This window comes from Bufo gargarizans, chromosome 6 (genome assembly GCF_014858855.1).
Source record: "Bufo gargarizans isolate SCDJY-AF-19 chromosome 6, ASM1485885v1, whole genome shotgun sequence".
NCBI classification, from domain to species: Eukaryota; Metazoa; Chordata; class Amphibia; order Anura; family Bufonidae; genus Bufo; species Bufo gargarizans.
The window spans coordinates 226,113,488-226,134,255 of NC_058085.1; the positions used below are offsets into that span (position 1 = coordinate 226,113,488).

General features: G+C 42.8%; 1 protein-coding gene across 1 annotated transcript in view; it reads right to left on the reverse strand.

Moving 5' to 3' along the window:
• The window catches only part of ZFP91 (ZFP91 zinc finger protein, atypical E3 ubiquitin ligase), a 223,232-nt gene that overhangs the window by 104,024 nt on the left and 98,440 nt on the right, over positions 1–20,768 (reverse strand). The window contains exon 7 of the mRNA XM_044298052.1: positions 14,153–14,269. Coding sequence (XP_044153987.1) covers positions 14,153–14,269 — 117 coding nt within the window. The remainder of the gene's footprint in view (positions 1–14,152; positions 14,270–20,768) is intronic.

The window sequence follows — 20,768 nt, forward strand, 5'->3', positions numbered from 1 at the left end:
TCCGGCACCAGCGCGGTCTCCCCTGGAGGAAGCATCCTGCAGTCCAGAGCCCCAGCGGGGTTGCGGCTACCGTTCCCCAGCCCCTAGGATCTTTGTTTTCCAGCGGTGAGCCGCATGACCCACAGCTACTGGAGGGGCTGGGAGGCTAAGGGACCCCAGCTTAAGGGTTTTAGCCCGGCAAAGTAGTGGGCGGGGGAGACAACCTCCATGTAGTGCTGTCATGGAGGACGTCCTGGAAAAAGGGTTTTGGAAATTATTGGAAAAATCTTAAATTCAAAGCCATCTAACATACTAAAAAGTTGAATTAGTCTTACCGGTAATTCCTTTTTCACGAATCCTCCATGACGGCACCTTACTTGGAGATTATCCTTCTCCTCCAGCCAGGCAGGGACAGGAAGGTTTAAAAGGGCCCGCCACCTCACTTATCTTCAGTGTCTTCTGGACTTGACAGGCCCTAAACTTTCACACTCATTCATGACCTTCACCAAACTTTGTTATACATATTAAATCGCATACATATAACTCTAGACCAATTCTTTAAATTTGAAAAAAAGTTGTTGTTTTTTTGTTTGTTTTTTTTTTGGGGGGGGGGGGGGGGGCGGAGAATATAAGCAGTGCCGTCATGGAGGATTCGCAAAAAAGAAATTACCGGTAAGACTAATTCGACTTTTCCCCTCCCCTCCATGACGGCACCTTACTTGGAGAACAGATTAATGAATTAGGGAGGGACTACTGCTTGTAAAACTTTCCTACCGTAGGATAGGTCTCTTTTAGAATCAATATCTATCCTATAGTGTTTTACAAAAAGGTATGAGGACTCGACTTACAGATTTCATCCAAGGAAGCGGATGCTTCTTCTGCCCACGAAATAGATACTGCCTTTGTAGAATGAGCTTTGAAATTTTCCGGGGGTCGTTCTCCTATTGCTATGTAGGCTTCTGAGATGGCCGATTTTAGCCAGCGTGCAATAGAATGTTTGGATGCTTTTAATTTTTCCCTACCCCCTAAGAATTGGATAAAGAGGTTATTAGATTTTCTCCAATCTTTAGTCTCCGATATATACTTCAGAACACACCCTCTGACATCCAAGGTGTGAAAGACTTCTTTTTTAGATCTGGGATTTTCACAAAATGAAGAAAGAACCACCTCCTCCATCCTATGGAACTCCGAGACCACCTTAGGCAGAAAGGAATCGTCAAATCTCAGGACTATTCAATCATCCCTGACAATCACGAAGGGTTTTTTAACCGAGAGGGCCTGCATCTCATTAACCCTACGTGCAGAAGTAATGGAAACTAGGAATACTGCTTTAATGGTCAGATATCTGATATTTGCTGATTCCAAGGGTTCAAAAGGGGGGTTAGTGAGACCGGAAAGAACAGTGTTTAAATCCCACGAAGCGACCAGAGGTCTACTTCTGGGGCTGAGCCTGTCTGTTCCCTTCATAAAGCGAATGATCCATGGATTAGATGCTATTTTTTCATCTAAATAGGAGCTTAATGCTGAAATTTGTACTCTAAGAGTGCTAGGTTTTAAACCCTTATTAAAGCCTTCTTGGAGAAAGTCTAGAATAGACAAAATACTTCCCGTTGAGTTAGAAGGATTTTCTGAACACCAGGAAACATATCTGTTCCAGATTTTACGGTAAATTCTATTTGTGACTTTTTTTTTACTGGCTAGCATGGTATGGATTACTCTGTCAGATAGACCCTTAGACTGCACTTTCAGGATCCAAGCCGAGAGGTGCAGACTTTGCGTCTTTGGGTGTAGAACCGGCCCTTGACTTAGGAGGTCTTCTGACCAGGGTAGAATCCATGGTTCCTCCGTGGACATTTTTGCCAGGAGAGGAAACCAAGATCTCCTCGGCCAATTGGGTACAATTAGAATTACATTGGTCCTCTCTTCTTTTATTTTTTTGAGTACCCTTGGAATCAGAGGCAGAGGTGGGAAGCAATATGCCAGTTGGAATTTCCAAGGAAGAGCTAGTGCATCCGTCCCTGCACTCCTCGGATCCCTTGGATCTAGGGAAAAATAAGTTGGTAATTTCGCATTCATCTTGTTTGCAAATAAGTTTATCTGGGGAAGACCCCATTTTTGTGTTAAGGCTTGAAAAATGTCCTCTTTTAAACTCCACTCCCCCGGGTCTAATTTCTTGCGGCTGAGGAAATCCGCTTGGATGTTTTGTGTCCCCTTTAAAAAAAAACGCTGATAGGGAGAGGAGATTTTCCTCTACCCACAAGAAAATTTTGTTGGTATGGGCTTGTAGTCGCTCGCTTTTCGTTCCTCCTGGGTAGTTTATATATGCTACAACGGTCTTGTTGTCGGATCTTATCTGTACATTGGAACCTTTTAGCTCCTCTGAGAAGTAACTTAGAGCCCACCACACCGCCAGAAGTTCAGATTTGAAGTGATTTGACGAGTACTTTTTCTGGGATTGGGACCACTCCCCTTGGGCCGACAGTGCTTAGAGATGCGCTCCTCAGCCCCAGAGACTGTCATCCGTGGTGAGGATCAACTGATTTCTTACTATCCATGGTACTCCCTTCTGCAGGTTTGAATTTAATTCCCACCATTTTAGTGAGGACAGAATGTGATCCGAAATCGCTATTAGTCTGTCTAGGGAATCCTGTTTCCGGTTCAATTTTTTTAACATAAATCTCTGAAGAGGACGGGAATGTACTTGCGCCCACTTCACTGCCGGGATGCAAGCCGTAAAAGCCGCATAAGTCTCTTCCCTTTACAAAAATAAACATGGATCTACCGATCACCAAACCCAGCTCTAGTTCCACAAGAGGAAAGAATACACTAGCTGCAAATCATGGTAAAAGGTTTTTCGGACACGTTAATACTGATGACGTGGATAGGTTATCAGTACCTGATCAGAATGGGTCCGACACCAGAGACCCCCCCAGATCAGTGTTTGAAAAGGAACCAGTGCTCCTTTGAGTGCCACGGCCTTCTCTGTGGTCACCAAGCACAGCGCCGTACATTGTACAGTGGCTGTGCTTGGTATCACAGCTCAGCACTATTCACTCTATAGGGCTCAGTTGCACCTAGGCCATGTCAACAATGAATGTGTCATCACAAGGCCTAGAAAAATCTGTAAAAGACCGCAGCGCTATTGCACTACCCATCTTATTAAAGATATACACCACAAGCCCACAGACTAATTTCCCTTTTGGACCCATTAGCTATAGAGAAAGTGCACCGCATGGGGCCTCCAAAAGTCAATGCAACAGCCAGGACCCGCCCAGTTATAGCATGGTACCATAACTGGACTATCAAGGAACAAGTTTGGAGAGTGTATACACGGATTCCTGCCCTGGTGGAGGGCGGCCAGAAGATATTAATATTCCAGGACTTCTCCATGCAGGTCACACAAAAGAGAAACGTGTTTCTTCAAATGTGTAAACATCTCCATGACCAAAATGCCCTCTTTCAACTACTATACCCAGGTAAGTTGAAGTTCATAGAAAATGGTCAATCGTGCAATTTTCTCCAAGCTGCAAATGATAATCACCTGCTGAGTCTACCAAGAGGGGGGTTGTGTCATGAACCCTTCTCCTACATGTGTTCTTTTTTGCCTTACTTCAGGCCTCAAGTATAGAAGAGGCCCTAGGATCCCTGTAATGTTTTTGATGTGTTGAAAGTTACTATAGTTAATTAGCCATCTTGCTTGTTTTCCCTTCTCTCTTTTTAGAGCGTTCTGTTTGATGCACAAACCCCCACACCTCCTTCTCACGCCCAAAAAAACCTCTTGCTGGCTAGGACGAAAGTTCGGTGGTGACAATACCTACTACTAATGATTTATATAACATGCGCTGATACAGGACTCACAAACTAATCTTCCAAATGTCAGGACACTCACCTCTCTAAAACTCTTAACATTGAATGTGTCAGGCTTCAATTTACCTGAGAAACATAGGCAAATCCTTTCTCATTTTAACAGATTAAAAGCAGATATCATTTTCCTACAAGAAAAACATTATAAGCACAATCATTCTGTCCCACTACAGGTTTGCTGGCTACACCCTCCAACAGTGGCCACGTATTCTACTAAAGATAGAGGTGTAGCGGTATCCTTCAGACAAGGCCTGCCATATTCCATACAAGAACAACACATTGATAGTGGGGGACAATTCATATACTTGCAATTGCTTATTAGGTATTACCAATTCACACTGATGAACATATATGCTCCAAATCAGCCCAACCAGGAATTTTACTCCTCCTTTTCACAAAAACTTGATTTTATTAGGAAACTTTAACATACGTAGCTCTTCATCCATATCTAGACCAGTCTATCTTCAGAGACTCTCATTATACAGGGTGGCCCACGAAAAAGTAGCCTGTCTCCAGCGACAGTATGACAAGATGAAGGAGCAAGTGGATTTTTTGTAATTATCCACAAGTCACAAAAGATGCGGAAAACGGTCCCCGTTCACATCTATGCATCTTGGGGAATGTCAGAATTATGATACTGTTTGCAGCTCTTGGATGCTGGGGATAGTGTTTAGGATGTTTTTCCTTGTGTTCATCCAGGGGATGTGGATTGTTTGCGTACATTTTCTGTTTTAAATTTCCCCACAAATCGCATGTATGCAATTATGGGGAACATGGTTCCATAACCCTTTACTCACAGTACACTCCTCCACAAAGAGCTGTAAGCAGTATCAACCAACATACCGTAATCCGATGTACCCAAAAATGCATAGACGTGAACGCGGACAACTTTCAGCATCTTTTGCAATTTGTGGGTGATTAAAAAGAAACAATCCACTTCTACATTTATCTTGTCATACTATTGCTTGAGGCAAGCTACTTTTTTGTGGGCCACCCTATAACACTAATGTGTTATTTTCCAAATTTTTGAAGCAACGGTATCTCTGTGACCTTTAGAGGCTATCTGATCCCACAGCTAGGGAATATACACTGTACTTATTACTCCTCTCCCCATAGTTCTTTTATTTTTTTCGAATCGATCTGACACTATGTCAGATCATTTATTCCATGATGTATTAGATCCGGATATCCACCCATGATTGTCTCAGATCACACTCCAGTCTCCCTCAATCCAAGCAACGCACATTTACACGGCTTTGGAGGTTTCCCAAATATCTTTCAGAATTAGATGATTTTAAATCTTTCTTAAGGATTCATTTGGCTACTTTCCAATTTGATAATCTGTGTCATAAGGATGATATAATGCTATTGTGGCTACCTCCAAGTTGCAATGAGAGGACCCATAATGAATTCTGTAGCAAATATTCATAAACAAAGACGAAATTCCAGACCCTTCACACAGCAGTGCTGGCAGCACAGCAGGCCCATGCCCAATTCCCTTCCCCAGCTACAAAAGATAAATATATTGAAGCTAAATCCCTTTTAGATACCTTTCTGCATTGCAACGCACACAGTCCAGATAGATTTTCTCAAAACAAATACTACCAATGAGATAATAGCCATCATCATGTAGGCCCCTTCTTAAACGTTGCGATCCTGACACCCAGAGAGCTTATACATCCCACAGAAATAGAAGGTATGCTTTAAAAATATTTTGAGGACCTATACAGGGCTGATCCAACAAATCAGTCCAATATAGAGTCTTTTTTAGATTCTCATGCTCTCGCTGCCTCCTATAACCGCAAGGCCCCCGGCCCCTACTGCTTCCTAGCAGCCAATAAAATTTTGCAGTCAGATATTGTTCCCCTCTTTACTTGCCTTTACAGTATAATTCACTTTATAAACATCAAACTAGGGAAAATCGCTTTATGGAATATCATACAATTACTTACAAAACCGCAAAAAGATTCAACCCTACCCATCAGTCATACAGAGCGATTTCACTACTGAAGTAGGACTATAAATTTATTTCCAAGATTATAGCTAATAGACTCTAATTCTTCCTTCTACCATCAATGCATTTCAATTGAGTTGCATAACTAACCGTTACTTTACTAGAAAGTTGTTGTAGCTACCGTATCAACAAACCATTTGGATCACAGCCCTCTATGCTGCTTAGCCTAGAAGCTGAAAATATGTTTGATGAGGTTTCATTGCCCTTCTTACTATCTACCCTGAAAAGAGGGGGTTTAGCCCTACCTTAACCCTACACCACAACACCTCAAATTCCGCATTCAATAGAGATCGCGGTATCTGTAAGGTTAGGCAGAGGGATGCGGCTCCCTCTGCCTTCCAAATCGGAGCCCCTGCAGTGAAATTGCAGTTATCATTGCAGTTATCTGCAGTAGCTTCCCAGGCCTGTCATGTTAATCTGCCAGTGAAGATGTGCATGGCTCAGCAGGCATAGTGTCAGAATCCAAGTCACCATAATAGTTGTTCAGTTCAGGGTGTGTTCAGTGAAACTCACACCATTTTGCAAGCAAGTTCAGTGAGTTTTGTCTGCAATTGCGTTCAGTTTTTTCTGCGCGGGTGCAATGTGTTTTGATGTGTTTTTCACGTGCGTGATAAAAAACTGAAGGTTTACAAACAACTGCTCTTAGTAACCATCAGTGAAAAATGCATTGCATTTGGAATTGCCTCTGGATGCAATGCATTTATCCCTGAAGCCCCATTCACTTCTATGGTCCCAGGGCTGCATGAAATGCGCTGAAAATAGTTAAAATCACCCCTCTCCTAATTTTACAAATAAAAATAAACACACAATATATATATATATATATATATATATATATATATATATATATATATATAAAAAAAAAAAACATAATAGGTATCGAACTATTAAAATATTAAAATGTTTTTTCTTTTTTTTTCCTTTTATGGTGTACATCATGCAGGAAAAATAAGTGATTCACCAATTTTTGGTTACCTTATGCCCCCCAAAATATGGAATAACTGATCAAAAAGTTGTACATACCACAAAAATGGTACTAATAAAAATTACAGATCATCCACAAAAAAACAAGTTCTTTTACAGCTCTGTAGACTGAACTACAAAAAAGTTATGGCTGTCAGAATGGTGATATAAAGAAAATCTTGATTCTTTCAAAGGTTTTTATTGTTTTTAAAAGTAGTAAAAAAAATATACAAAGTTCGCAGTGCCATAACCATACTGAGACGCAGAATAAGAAAGTCAGTTCATTTTTATCATATGGCTATATAAATGGAAAATTAAAAAGGTTATGACTATTGGAAACTGGGGAGGAAAAAACAAAAATGCAAAAACAAAAATCTATTTTTTTCTGCAATACAGCAAGGGTTAACAGCAAAACAAACCTCAATATCGATTACCCTAATTCTGCAGTTTGGAGAAACACCCCGTGGTTGTAAACTGCTGCATGGGAAAACTGCAGGACTCAGAATAGAGGGTGCGCACATGGTTTTGTAGGGCAGATTTTCCTGGAATGGTTTTCAGGTGCAATGTCATATTTGAAGAGACCCTGAGGAACCCCTACAGCAGAAACCGCCAAAAAGTCACCCATTTCGCATCAAGCTTACTCAGGGGATGAGGCAGTTTATTTTTCGCTCAACAGAGCTTTATCATTGGTTCTAGTTTGGGGTAAATATGACTTTTTGATCGCTTTTTATTTTGCTTTTTGGGAAGCTGGATAAAGAAAAGATGGCAACTCTGCCATTGCTTTTTGGGTTTTGTTATTGCGGTGAACACTGTGCAAATATATATATATAAATTTTCTGAGACTTTTTTTTTTTTCTGCCACTTGTCTTTTGTGGGGACTCATTTTTGCACTGGCACCATTTTGGGGTACATAGTATTTTCTGATCGCTCGCTATTACACTTTTTGTAAGGCAAGGGTTAATTACTCTTACCGGTAACTGGATTTTCCAATATCCACCCCAACCGCACAGACAGGAGGGTGATCCCCACCTACAGGTAGGAAACCACACAGAAGCTCAACTTTAAAAGGGGCCTCCTCCTCTTACCTAATCAGTAAATGACAAAGTACACGGTAGTGATGCAAACATTTTTCATAAAAATTATATTAAAATTAATCCAACTGGAATACAAAGAGAAATGTAATCATAAATCCAAGGAAAAACCCCAGTGCCGTTGGGGAGGCTATTGAAAATCCAATTACCGGTAAGAGTAATTAACCCTTTTCCCCAACGGCATTGACAGGAGGAATAACAGAGGAGTCTTCCCTAGGGTGGGTTTATGGCAGAAAGAATGCTGCACCCAAAGGATAAATCCTGTTTATGTAAGACAGTTAAAGAAAGTCATTGGATTTGCCCAAACAGCTACTTTACAAATCTCCTCAATTGAGATGACCACATTTCCTGCCCAAGAGGGCGACATAGCCAAGAGAGATTGCCTGCTTTATCCATCTTGTCATGATGGCTTTATCGGCTGCCTGACCCTTGTTAGGCCCCTGAAACTGAAGGAGGAGGTGATCCGGTTTTCTATCTTCCTCCCAGATCTTTAAGTAAGTAATTACACAACGTCTCACATCCAGTTTATGAAAGCGCCTCTCTAGGTGATGGACAGAAAGATGGTAAATTGATCTCCCGATTACAGTGAAATCTGGATACCACCTTCGGCAGGAAGGATGGACAATGCTTTAGGATTATCCTGTCATCTAGGATCCTGAGATGGGGAGGACAGCACGAGAAGGCTTGCATTTCCCCTACCCTTCTTGCCGTTGTTATGGCCAGGAAGATGGTAGTTTTTAAGGTCAGGAGTTTGAGGGAAATATCTTCAATCGGTTCAAATTGAGAACTCATCAGTACCGAAAGGACTAGATTCAAGTCCCAAGGTGGGATGGTAGAGTGTACTGGGGGAATCTCTGGTTGCTCCCTTGATAAAATTGCCTGATCAAAGGATGGTCAGATAGGTTTGTCTCAAAAAAAATTGTTAATGCAGAGATTTGAACTTTAAGGGTGGATGGCTTGAGCCCCTTGTTCAAACCTGCCTGTAGAAAGTCCAGAATGACAGGGATGTTGACTGAGGAACTTTGCTGGATCTTGCCACCTGAAAACAAAAGGAAAGCCTTCCACGTTCTGTAATAGAGCTTGGAGGTTATAATTTTCTGACTTTTTAGCAGGGTGGAGATTATAGGGTCAGAGAGCCCTTTCTGCCTCAGATTCTCCATGCTATCAACTTTAACTGAGAGACCCCTGGATGGTGCACTTGTCCCTGTTGCAGAAGTCCCGGAAATACTGGAAGAGTCCAGGAAATCCCCTGCGATAGTCTGAGTAAGAGGGGAAACCATGCCTTTTTGGGCCAACAGGGAGCAATCATGATTACCTGAGGGTCCTCTTCCGCCACTTTCATCACAGTTCTCGGAATCAGGTTGAATGCATATAAGAGACCCTTTGGCCAAGGGCAAGATAGGGCATCCACTATTTCTGGACCGTTCAGGGGAGATAGGGAACAAAATCTCTCTACTTTCCTGTTCATCCGATCTGCGAATAAATCCAGAACTGGGACACCCCACATCTCGGTAACTTGAAGGAAGACATTGGGATATAGAGTCCATTCTCCTTAGAGTCTGACGACTGAGGAAGTCACCATATTGCTGCTTCCTTTTAAGTGTACTGCCATTAGAGAGGACAGGTGTTTCTCTGAAAAGAGAAAGATATCACTCAATGTTGCTGCCAGTGATCTGCTCCGGGTGCCCCCCTGCCTGTTCAAATTAGCAACTGTCGTCATATTATCCGACAGGATCTTGACATGATCGAGAGAGGTGTTTGAGTGAAGGGCCAGAAGAACCTCGTAGACTGCTCTGAGTTCTCTTACGTTTGAGGATGCCTGTCGCATGGAATCGTCCCAGACTCCTTGAACTATAAGGTCTCCCGTATGACTGGCTGGCATCTGTAGACACTACTAGAAGATTTTCTTGACGCCAGAAGACTCCTCTCTGAAGATTTCTTCTTATACTCCACCAAGTCAGGGAACATTTCACAAACTGTGGAATTTATATTTTCTTGTCCAGAGAGTTTCTGCTGCCATTCCAAGATGCTAGAAGAAAAGCCTGCAGGATTCTGGTGTGACTTTGCGCCCACCTGACAGCCGGGATTGAGGATGTTAGAAATCCCAGGATTGTCATGATGTTTCTGATAGTAGTGGATCTTAGAGTACAAAACTGATTCACTCTAAGACTGGGTTCAGACCTGAGCGTTTTACAGCGCGTTCCTACGCGCTGTAAAACGCTCAACAAGAAGAAACCAATGCTTCCCTATCGGCATGGTTCTCACCTGGGCGTTTTACAGCGCGTACGATCGCGCTGTAAAACGCCCGACGCCCAAAGAAGTTCAGGAGCTTCTTTGGGGCGTCTTGTCGCGCGTTCCCGTACATAGACTTCCGGGAACGCGTGACAATGGGCGTTCGCATACTACCGGACCGCGTATGTGAGACGCCGGAGAATCGTGCATACACAGCGCTCAGGTCAGGACACTCAGGTCTGAACCCAGCCTTAGGCCCCATGCACACGGCCGTGTTTCACGGCCGTGTACGGGCCGTGGAACCGCGGCCTGGATCCCTCCTGAGAGCAGGAGCGCACGGCGTCACTGGTTGCTATGACGCCATGCGCTCCCTGCTGCCGCCGCAATACAGTAGTAGACTGGTATGATCTATACCAGTGTATTACTGTACTGTGCCGGCAGCAGGGAGCGCACGGCGTCATAGCAACCCATGACGCCGTGCGCTCCTGCTCTCAGGAGGGATCCAGGCCGCGGTTCCACGGCCCGAACACGGCCGTGTGCATGGGGCCTTAATTGAAGGGACGATTGCTTTTCTTCTGGAAGAAAGGACATCAGCAAGCGAGAGTCGAGAAGGACCCTTAAAAAGAATCTTTGTTGAGCCGGGACGAGGTTGGATTTTTTTAAATTTATGATCCATCACAGATCAGTGAAGGTCCTTTGAACTAGGTCTAGATGTACCAGAAGCCGACTTTCTTATTCTGCTGACAATAGGAAGTCGTCCAAGAACGATATTATAGGAATGCCCTGTAGATGAAGATAACTGGTTATTTCTGCCACTACTTTTGTGAAAATTCTGGGAGCTGATGATAGGCCAAAGGGGTGCACTTGAAATTGAAAGTGACAGAGGTGGCCTCTCAAACACTGCTATTCTGAGAAATTTTTGATGATCTTTGAAAATGGGTATATGGTAATATGCATCCTGTAAATCCACTGTCACCATGTAACAATGTAGAAGAAGCAGATTTATTGCTGACTTTATGGTCTACATCTTGAACTTTATGTAAGATAGGCACTTGTTCAGACTTCTTAGGTTTATAATAAGCCTGAAGGACCCCCTGTTTTTTTAAGAGAAAATGATCCTCTAACTGATTGAGTCATACTGACTGACATACCATCTGGCAGTACAGGTCGATGCAATTCTTCGTCTAAACATAGCTGTATTTACTTCCCAAGCTTCCCATGTCCTCAAATGGAAGAGGATTTTTTGGATATCCATGCTACTGGAGCATCAATCTTTGGAGTATTATCCCAAAGATTTAAGTCAGAGAAATGTATACTTCATGTTGAAAGGGTTAGTAATCGGGGCTCTCCTTTCGGGATCCTTCCACTTCCTTGACATTATTATGGATTGGGAAAACACGTCTTTTTCTTTTTCCTAGACTTTGAACACAGCGCTCAGGTCCTGGATCCTGGTTGGAACGACTTTCTTTAGATTCCTCTAGGTGCATAGTAGCCCGTAGGGCTGTTTCACACGAGTGTGCATTGCGGGAATTACGTTCCGTGTGTGATCCTCTGATCTGGACTTGCAGGAGCGCACAGCATTATTATAATAATGCTATGTGTCTCTGCATGGCCTTTTTTCCACAGAATCATAGTGACATAAAGCTGTCAGTATAATTCTGGTGAAATAAGGTCAAGCAGAGGCACATATTATAAATCATGGTAAGTCTTGCAAGTCCAGAGCAGAGGATCACACACACACACGGAGCGCGATTCCTGCAATGGACTCGCTCGTGTGAAAGTTTTTAAGAGACTATCTGTATCTTCTGGGAGAAACAATGGTCTACCCCCGTCGTCAGATGAGTCAGAGTCTATGTCAGAAGCAATCTCCCCTTCATCCAAATCCGAATAACTGGGATCTCTGGGATTTTTAAGACGTAGAGGCTTGCGGTGAGGAGAGAGGTAACCTAGACTCAACGCTGCATTCACCTCTTATAAAATCATATTACGTATGGGGACTAATAAGGAAGGAGATTCTTCAGCCACCACTTTTTCAGCACATCTGGGGTAAAGTGATTTTTTGGCTTTTGACATGAATTACTTCTTGCAGATAGCACATTTTTTGCGATTAGAATCAGAACCGGGTGCCTTGGAGGTGAAGATGTCTCTACCCTACAATTTTAAGAAAAAAATAAGAATAGGGTTCAGAAGCTTTCCATAAAAGCACACCAACACCAGGCACCCATGTGGATAATAGGCGTAACCCGATACATCAATCTGCCCAAGTCAGGAGAGGAGGCTTACCGGGCTGATGGTGCTTGCGGACACATCTAGAGGCTTGCAGGCAGTATCCAATTCCACAGGAGCCGACATTTCCAGGAAAGGAACAGCACTGCACACAGATCCGCTCTCCATGACGCCCGCGATTCAGAGCGAGACTTCCAGCATGCCGGGGGCTGCCTTGAACAGGACTTACGCTGAAGGTACAGGGAAGGGAGGCCACACGTCCTGCAACGGCCCTCCCCAAACGGGGGGGCAGAGACCAGGCCGTGCGGAGGAATCTTCTGCGAACCTGCACTCACAGGTAGGAGCCTCCACGCTGTGCGGGACAGGAAACAACACCGATTAGGTAAGGGGAGGAGGCCCCTTTTAAAGTTGAGCTTCTGTGTTGCTTCCTGTCCTGGAGGCAGCAATCACCCTACTGTCATTGCTATTGGGGAGGGGAGGGGTCAGAGAATTTTCTTTTTTTTCTCTTTTACAGCATTCACCTGACAGCGTAGATCATGGGATATTTTTATATAGCTGGTCGTTACGGGCGATACCTGATATGTAAATTTTTTTTCTTTTTTGCAATCTCAGGCATTTTTATAAATTTTTCTGAGAATTGTCTTGAGTGGGGGCTCAATTTTTGCAGGATTAGTTGATGTTTTCATTCATACCATTTAGGGGTACTTTTTGATCACTCGCTGTTATGCTTTTTGTAAGGCAAGGTGACATAAAATGGCTGTTTTGACATGTTTTTTTAAAATTTGTTTACAGCATTCACTTGACTGGGTAGACCATTAGACAGTTTTATAGAGCAGGTGATTACGGAGGCGATGCCTAATATGTCTATTTATTTGCAATCTTAAAATAAAATAAAAATAATAATAAAAAAAATAATAAGAAGGTATTTTTGCCATATTCTGAGAGGAATATGTGAAGGGGCTCATTTTCTGCGGGATGAGGTGACGTTTTCAGTGGTACTTTTTGATTGCTCGCTACTACGCCTTTTTGTAACGCAAAGTGATTGAAAAATGGCTATTTTGCCATTGTTTTTATTTCTTTTTATTTTACGGCGTTCATCTGACAGGGCAGATCATGTGATATTTTTATAGAGCCGGTCATTATGGATGCTGCAATACCTAATACAGTAAGTCTATTTTTCAAATTGTACATAGCTTGATGAGGGAAAACACTAATTCTTTTTTACCTTTTTATCGTTGTCCCACTGCGGCACATTAATTTTAGCGGGTCTAATCCTCTCTACAATGCATTACAAGGGGGATGGGTCTCACAGGCTTCCATAGAAGGCAAGCGTGGGGACCTCCCTCTGCAAACCCTGTGCTTGCATTTGTGTTTTCACCTATGCCGACGGATGCAGCAGGGGCTCAGTTGCCAGGAACAGCTGGACCTCTGGGCTGATCGAGCGGAAGCAGTTTCTGCACCCACCCAATCAGTGCACTGTACATGTATGACTGCTGTCGGGAAGGGGTTAAAGGAGTACTAAACCAAAAGTACAAAGAAGAACATATAACACATATGTATATCTTTCTGGGCGTCTGGACTGCAATACCATCAGAAAACAATACATTCAGTCTCTCCCTACCCTGAAATGGACAATGGACTGCACTGAAACACCAAACCAAAATGTGATGGATTATACTTGGTGTCCATTTTATCTATCTTATCACTATACCTATCACTATGTGGAAATTCTAGGTGTCACATTATTTAGGAGTTTTTGGGGGGTATCTATTTTGTCACATACTTCCTAGGGGCTTCTGGCTCAGGGACTGGATTCTCTTCCTTCACTTCCATCTTTACTTCTACAGGGGCTGTCTCTTCTCTGGTACGAGGACCTCGCCGTCTGGAGCCAGTTGATGACCTAAAAAAGAATTTTGGAAAAATCAATGAGGGTAGTAAAATGATAAATTTTTGGCCATGCAAAGTATAATTATTGCATTAACACTATGCAAGTAGAAGAAAGAGATCATCAGTGAGGCCACTAAACTGTGGTCATCATTTACATACGCTCTTAAAGGGAATCTTTCAGCTTCAAAACGACCCCCAGACTAGAGTATGAGGTGTATAGTGTAAGTGTCGGAGAGTCCGGTAATGTAATTTTTATCTTCAAACTCGCTTGCATTCAGACACTGTGCTTCAAGAAACCAGCCGTAAAATGCATTGAGAGGACTCCCATGATCACGCACATTTTCAGGTTTAGATAACAGAAAGAAAACAAAATCAAGCAAATGAAAAACTTATGCCTCTCTGATACTAATTAAACATGAATAGCTCCTGGATGGCACTAGTACCTGGTACCACACACAAAACAAACAATGCAGTATAGATCCATGTTCTCACAGGTTCACAGCACCTGCTCCTTTCCCCAGGTTGCCCCCATCTGACAGGTTCACACTTTTTTTTGTAGAGCTCACCAAAGTGGTTGCTAAGTCCCCTAACTCCAAACCCTATTACTATATTTTGACAAAAAAAAGAGAGAAGTATCTCTGTCTCTTCTAAATTAACTTCCTGGTTGCCTCAGAAAGAGGACACTACAGATCTAGAAGAAATGTAGATTCCATCCACAACTTTTCCAATTGGCCTGCCATGGTACCTACACTAAGCAAAAATATAAACGCAACACTTTTGGTTTTGCTCCCATTTTGCATGAACTGAACTCAAAGATCTGAAACATTTTCTACATACACAAAAGACCCATTACTCTCAAATACTGTTCACAAATCTGTCTAAATCTGTGTTAGTGAGCACTTCTCCTATGTGTGTGCATTAGACTGCCCATAATAAAAGAGCACTCTGAAATGTGCAGTTTAATCACACAGCACAATGCCACAGATGTCGCAACATTTGAGGGAGCGTGAAATTGGCATGCTGACTGTAGGAATGTCTACCAGAGCTGTTGCAATGAATGTTCATTTCATTTCTCTACCATAAGCCGTCCCCAAAGGCGTTTCAGAGAATTTGGCAGTAAATCCGGCCTCACAACCGCAGACCACGTGTAACCACATCCAGCATGTTCACCTCCATGATCGTCTGAGACCAGCCACCCGGACAGCTGCAGCAACAATCGGTTTGCATAACCAAAGAATTTCTGCACAAACTGTCAGAAACAGTCTCAGGGAGGCTTATCTACATGCTCGTCGTCCTCATCGGGTCTAGACCTGACTGCAGTTAGTCATCGTAACCGACTTGAGTGGGCTAATGTGCACATTCGATGGCTACTGGCACGTTAGAGAGGCGTTCTGTTCATGGATGAGTCCGGTATTTACTGCTCAGGGCAGATGGCAGACAGCAAGTGTGGCGTCGTGTGGGTTAGCGGTTTGCTGATGTCAACGTTGTGGATCAAGTGGCCCATGGTGGCGGTGGAGTTATGGTATGGGCAGGCGTATGATATGGACAACAAACACGGGTGCATTTTATTGATGACATTTTGAATGCACAGAAATACCGTGACAAGATCCTGAGGCCCATTGTTGTGCCATTCATCCACGACCATCACCTCATGTTGCAGCATGATAATGAGCGGCCCCGTATTGCAAGGATCTGTACACAATTCCTGGAAGTTCTTGCATGGCCAGCATACTCACCGGACATGTTACCCATTGAGCATGTTTGGGGTGCTCTGGATCGGCGTATAAGACAGCGTGTTCCAGTTCCTGCCAATATTCTGCAACTTCGCACAGCTATTGAAGAGGAGTGGACCAACATTCCACAGGCCACAATCAACAACCCGATCAACTCTATGCGACGGAGATGTGTTGCACTGTGTGAAGCAAATGGTGGCCACACCAGATACTGACTGTGCACATTTCAGAGTGGTCTTTTATTGTGGGCAGTCTAAGGCACATTATCAGCACCTTGATATGCCACACCTGTAAGGTGGGATGGTTTATCTCGGCAAAGAAGAAGTGCTCATTAATACAGATTTAGACAGATTTGTGAACAATATTTGAGAGTAATGGGTCGTTTGTGTATGTAGAAAATGTTTCAGATCTTTGAGTTCAGCTCATGCAAAATGGGAGCAAAACCAAAAGTGTTGCGTTTATATTTTTGCTCAGTGTAAATAGGAAAATAAAAACCTCACACTGTATTTAGATAGACTTCAACTCTGTTATGTTGGTGGGATTTTTCCTACGATTTACTCATTTCAGGTCATTTCACAATATTTTTATTGGATTAAGGTCAGAACTTTGACTTGGCTATCCCAAAACTATGTAGATCCTTTGCGCCGCAATCTGCAACTTTTCCCCACTCGGGTGTAAAAAAGGGTGTGTAAGGGTATTTTTAAGTACTGATTGGTTCTGTCCCCTTTCATTTTGTCTTTTTAATAATACTTTTAGTATTATTTGTAAGGATATTCCTTGCAATTCCCTGTAATGGTAGTACCCACCCCCCATTGTGCTGATAAGACCACATTCCTGAGTGATCTCAGAGACATGCGTGATGCACACTGGAGGAGGGGCTGATGGGAATAACTGTGGTCTGCACAGACAATTAGGGTGGACTCTCCTTCATCCTTCGTAGGATGTAAGAATTCCTTTGACCTATCTCTTGTACACCCTGGGCTGTCGGTCATGTGTTACAAAGAGGTAAACAGCTATGTGTTATAGCATGGCCGACCGGATCTCTACACTATATTGCAGGTTTGCATAATGATGTTTTTTACTTTTTATTATTCTGTATGTGATTTGTTTGTGTTCTCTTATATTTAATCACACTTCGTAAATATAGTTATTCACTTAGCCTGCATAAGCTTATTCATTCTCAAATCCTTTAAATTCACATTACAATTGGGCTATTATATTAGCTATCAAAAAGTGTAATAAAAAGGAAATTTTAAAAAATATTAAAAAAGAGTAACTAAACCTTTATAAAAACTTTTAATATGTTGTCCCTAATACATCTATCTCTAATATACTTTATTCTAATTTGAGTACACTTTTCCTTGCCTAAAGCGCACCATTCACTGTGCGCTTAAAACTTTGTTCTCTGAACACTAATAGCTCAGCGGTGCACCAAGTACATTTTATCAATGGGGCCGCAGCAGCACTGCAAGTACGAGCAGGAGTGCACATTGCTGCTCCTGCCTGTGCTCCCTGGACAATTACTAACTCTTGGCATAGCACATGGGTACCCTGTACCTATGTACTATTCCAGGATTAGCTGAGCGGAGTGGGCCCTTTTTTTTACCTCTACCCCCTTTGGGATAACTGAAACGGCCTGACTTGGCACCCAAAGTCCAAGTCGTTTTTTGGTATTGCAGAACGCAATAGTGTATCAAACGCATTGGTTGAAAACTCCCTAGACAAATCTCTGGCTCTGGATGTCAGAAATGATATTAACTGTCGATATGCCAGGAAATGAGATGTCTCCAACTGGAACTTCACCCTCAGATCTTGAAAAGTATAGTATGCACCACATTCTCGATTCCAGACATGATCCACAATGAATATCCCCCTGTCCTTCCATTTAGTAAATTGAGCATTGATGCTGAGAGCTTTGAATTCTGGATGGTCCCAGAGGGGCATTATCTTAGATATTTGAAAGGGGAGATGGAACAACTTTCTTGCCGCCTTATTTGCTGCTATTGTGTCCCTAAATAAGATACTACCTTTAATGCTGGAAGGCAATTGCGCATATTTGGTATGCAGAAGAGCAGTTAGACCCCAGGGGCGCGCCATTTCCTTTTCAACCCCTATAACCGAGTAGTTTGATGTGTTATGTATCCAATCTATTCCATGTCTCAGTAGGCTAGCCAGATTATATTTCCGAATATCCGGAAATCCTAACCCACCTCTATCTTTTTGTATACATAAGGTCTTCATCGCTATCCTACTCCTTTTAGACTTCCATATGAACTCCCTGAACACTCTTTGCAGATTCTGGATATCTTTATGCTTCAGGAGAATGGGCAGTGTCTGCATAGGGTATAGTAGTTTACTGAAGCTCATCATTTTGATCAGTGCGCACCTGCCTAGTATCGATATTGGTAAATTCACCCAATTGCGAGGTTCAGAGACAATTTTCTTAAACAGAGGGGGATAGTTCAGCGAATATAGGGTGTCAGGTGTCTTACCAATCCTTATACCCAGATATTTAATACACAAATTTGTGGCCATAGCTGGCAGATCTTTTAACATTGCAGATGCTATGCCTTGAGATGGGGACAAATTCAGTAATTCACACTTGGATTTATTGACTTTAAACCCCGACATTTGGCCAAAGTAGTCAAGCAATTTAAATAGAATAGGGAGTTCTGACCGCGGTTGCGATAAGAATACTAAGAGATCATCCGCAAACAACGCGTGCTTAAGAGGTTGTGACTTGACACTGATACCTTTAATGGACTGGTCCTGAATAATTGCTTTAGACAGAGGCTCAAGGGCAATATTAAAAAGTAGGGGTGAAAGTGGACATCTCTGTCTTGTTCCTTTTTGAAGAGTAAACTGCTGTGATAGAAATCCCGGGATTGATATCCTAGCTGTTGGGGAGCTATATAGTTTGTCTATGTACGTCCTAAAGGCACCACTAAACCCCATCATATCCAACACCTCGATCAACCATCTCCAGCTTACATTGTCAAACGCTTTTTCAGCGTCAATGGCCAATAAAGCTGGAGATGGATGACAATGTGGCGTGGCCCTGATGTCATCAAGAACCGCCAAGACTTTTCGAATGTTATAAACCGCCGATCTACCCTGTACAAAACCCACTTGGTGCGGTGAGATAAGCCTGGGGGAAGAAAGTGGCTAATCTATCTGCCAGAATTTTGGAAATATACTTTAGGTCATTATTAATCAGGGATATTGGGCGGTATGATGAAGGCAAAGTGCAATCTTTACCTTCCTTCGGCAGGACTTTTATGTATGCTGTATTTATGTCCTGTGGTATCTCCTGCCCTTGTAGTATGTTGTTATACAACGTCGCCAGTGTCGGTGCGATCTTAAGATTTAGTACCTTGTAGAATTCATTAGTGAAACTATCAGGCCCCGGCGCCTTCCCATTGCTAGAATTCCCAATCACCCTCTGAACTTCCTCCTCAGTGATCGGGTTATTCAGAATATCTAGTTCATCCCGGGACACTTTCGGTAAGGATAAGGTAGCTAGCCATGGCTTTCCTTGAATTCCTGAACCCATAGTGGAAGCATATAATTCAGCATAAAATGTCTTGAAAGTATCCACTATTTGTTTAGGTTGTGTGAGTAAACAGCCTTCCTTGTCTTTTATTGCAGTTATTTGACTAGAGGGTGCAAACCCCCTTGCTAGGTTCGCTAAGAGTCTTCCTGCTTTGTTACCATACTTATAATACTTAGCCTCCCTCCTCTTCCCCTCTAGTTCTTCCTTTTTCCTAAGCCAACTATCATGACTTTCTTTTGCCTCCACCCAGAGGGTCTTAGTAGACGCTGAGGGTCTCAAGATATACTGCGTATAGGCTTTACTAAGCACTTCTGTAAGTTCTCTCAACTTGTCAGTTACCTTTTTCTTTCAGTTTGCAACGTAAGCCATTATCCTGCCCCTTAACACTGCCTTCCCAGCCCTCCAAGCTAATTGGGTATCACTGGACGGTGAATTCTCAGACCAATATTCCATCCACCAATGGTTCAGCATTTCTACAAAGTTTTCATTATGTATTAAGTCTGAAGGAAACCTCCATAGAAAGTCACTACCTCTGGGAACGGAATGCGTAAATTCCATGATAACTGGGGAGTGGTCTGAAATTACCAGGTCACCTATTTCCGTTGCGGTTACACGCTGCAGGAGTGACTCAGAAACTAAGAAATAGTCAATACGTGACCAAGAGTTATGTGGCTGAGAGAAATGAGTAAATTCTCTATCTTCTGGATGCGCGAATCGCCACGCATCACGTAGACATAAATCCGTTACTACTTTATCTAATATTAGATCCCTATGTCTAGGTTTAGGATGACACTGTAAATTGCTGTGTCTATCCTCCGAAACAGACATAACGGTGTTCATATCACCAGCTACCAGACATAATGGCGTTGTATCCTGCAAAACACTTTGGCGTAGGGTATTAAAAAAAATGGTATTGTCGTCATTTGGGTCATAGACGTTATATATACTTAATATATCCGTTGCTAACTGGAGCCGTACATTAAGGAGTCTACCCTCATCATCCTCTGTGCTATCTAGAATTGTGCATTGTAAGCATCTATGAACCAAAAGCACCACACCTCCTTTAGAACCCACTGCTGGTGACCCAACAACTTGGCCTACCCACAAGCGCCGGTGAAAATCATCCCTCCCTAAATGGGTTTCTTGTAGTAATGCAACACCTGCCCACAACCTCTTCAGATGTCGTTAGGATCATAATCCTTTTGTGCGGGGATTTCAACCCCTTC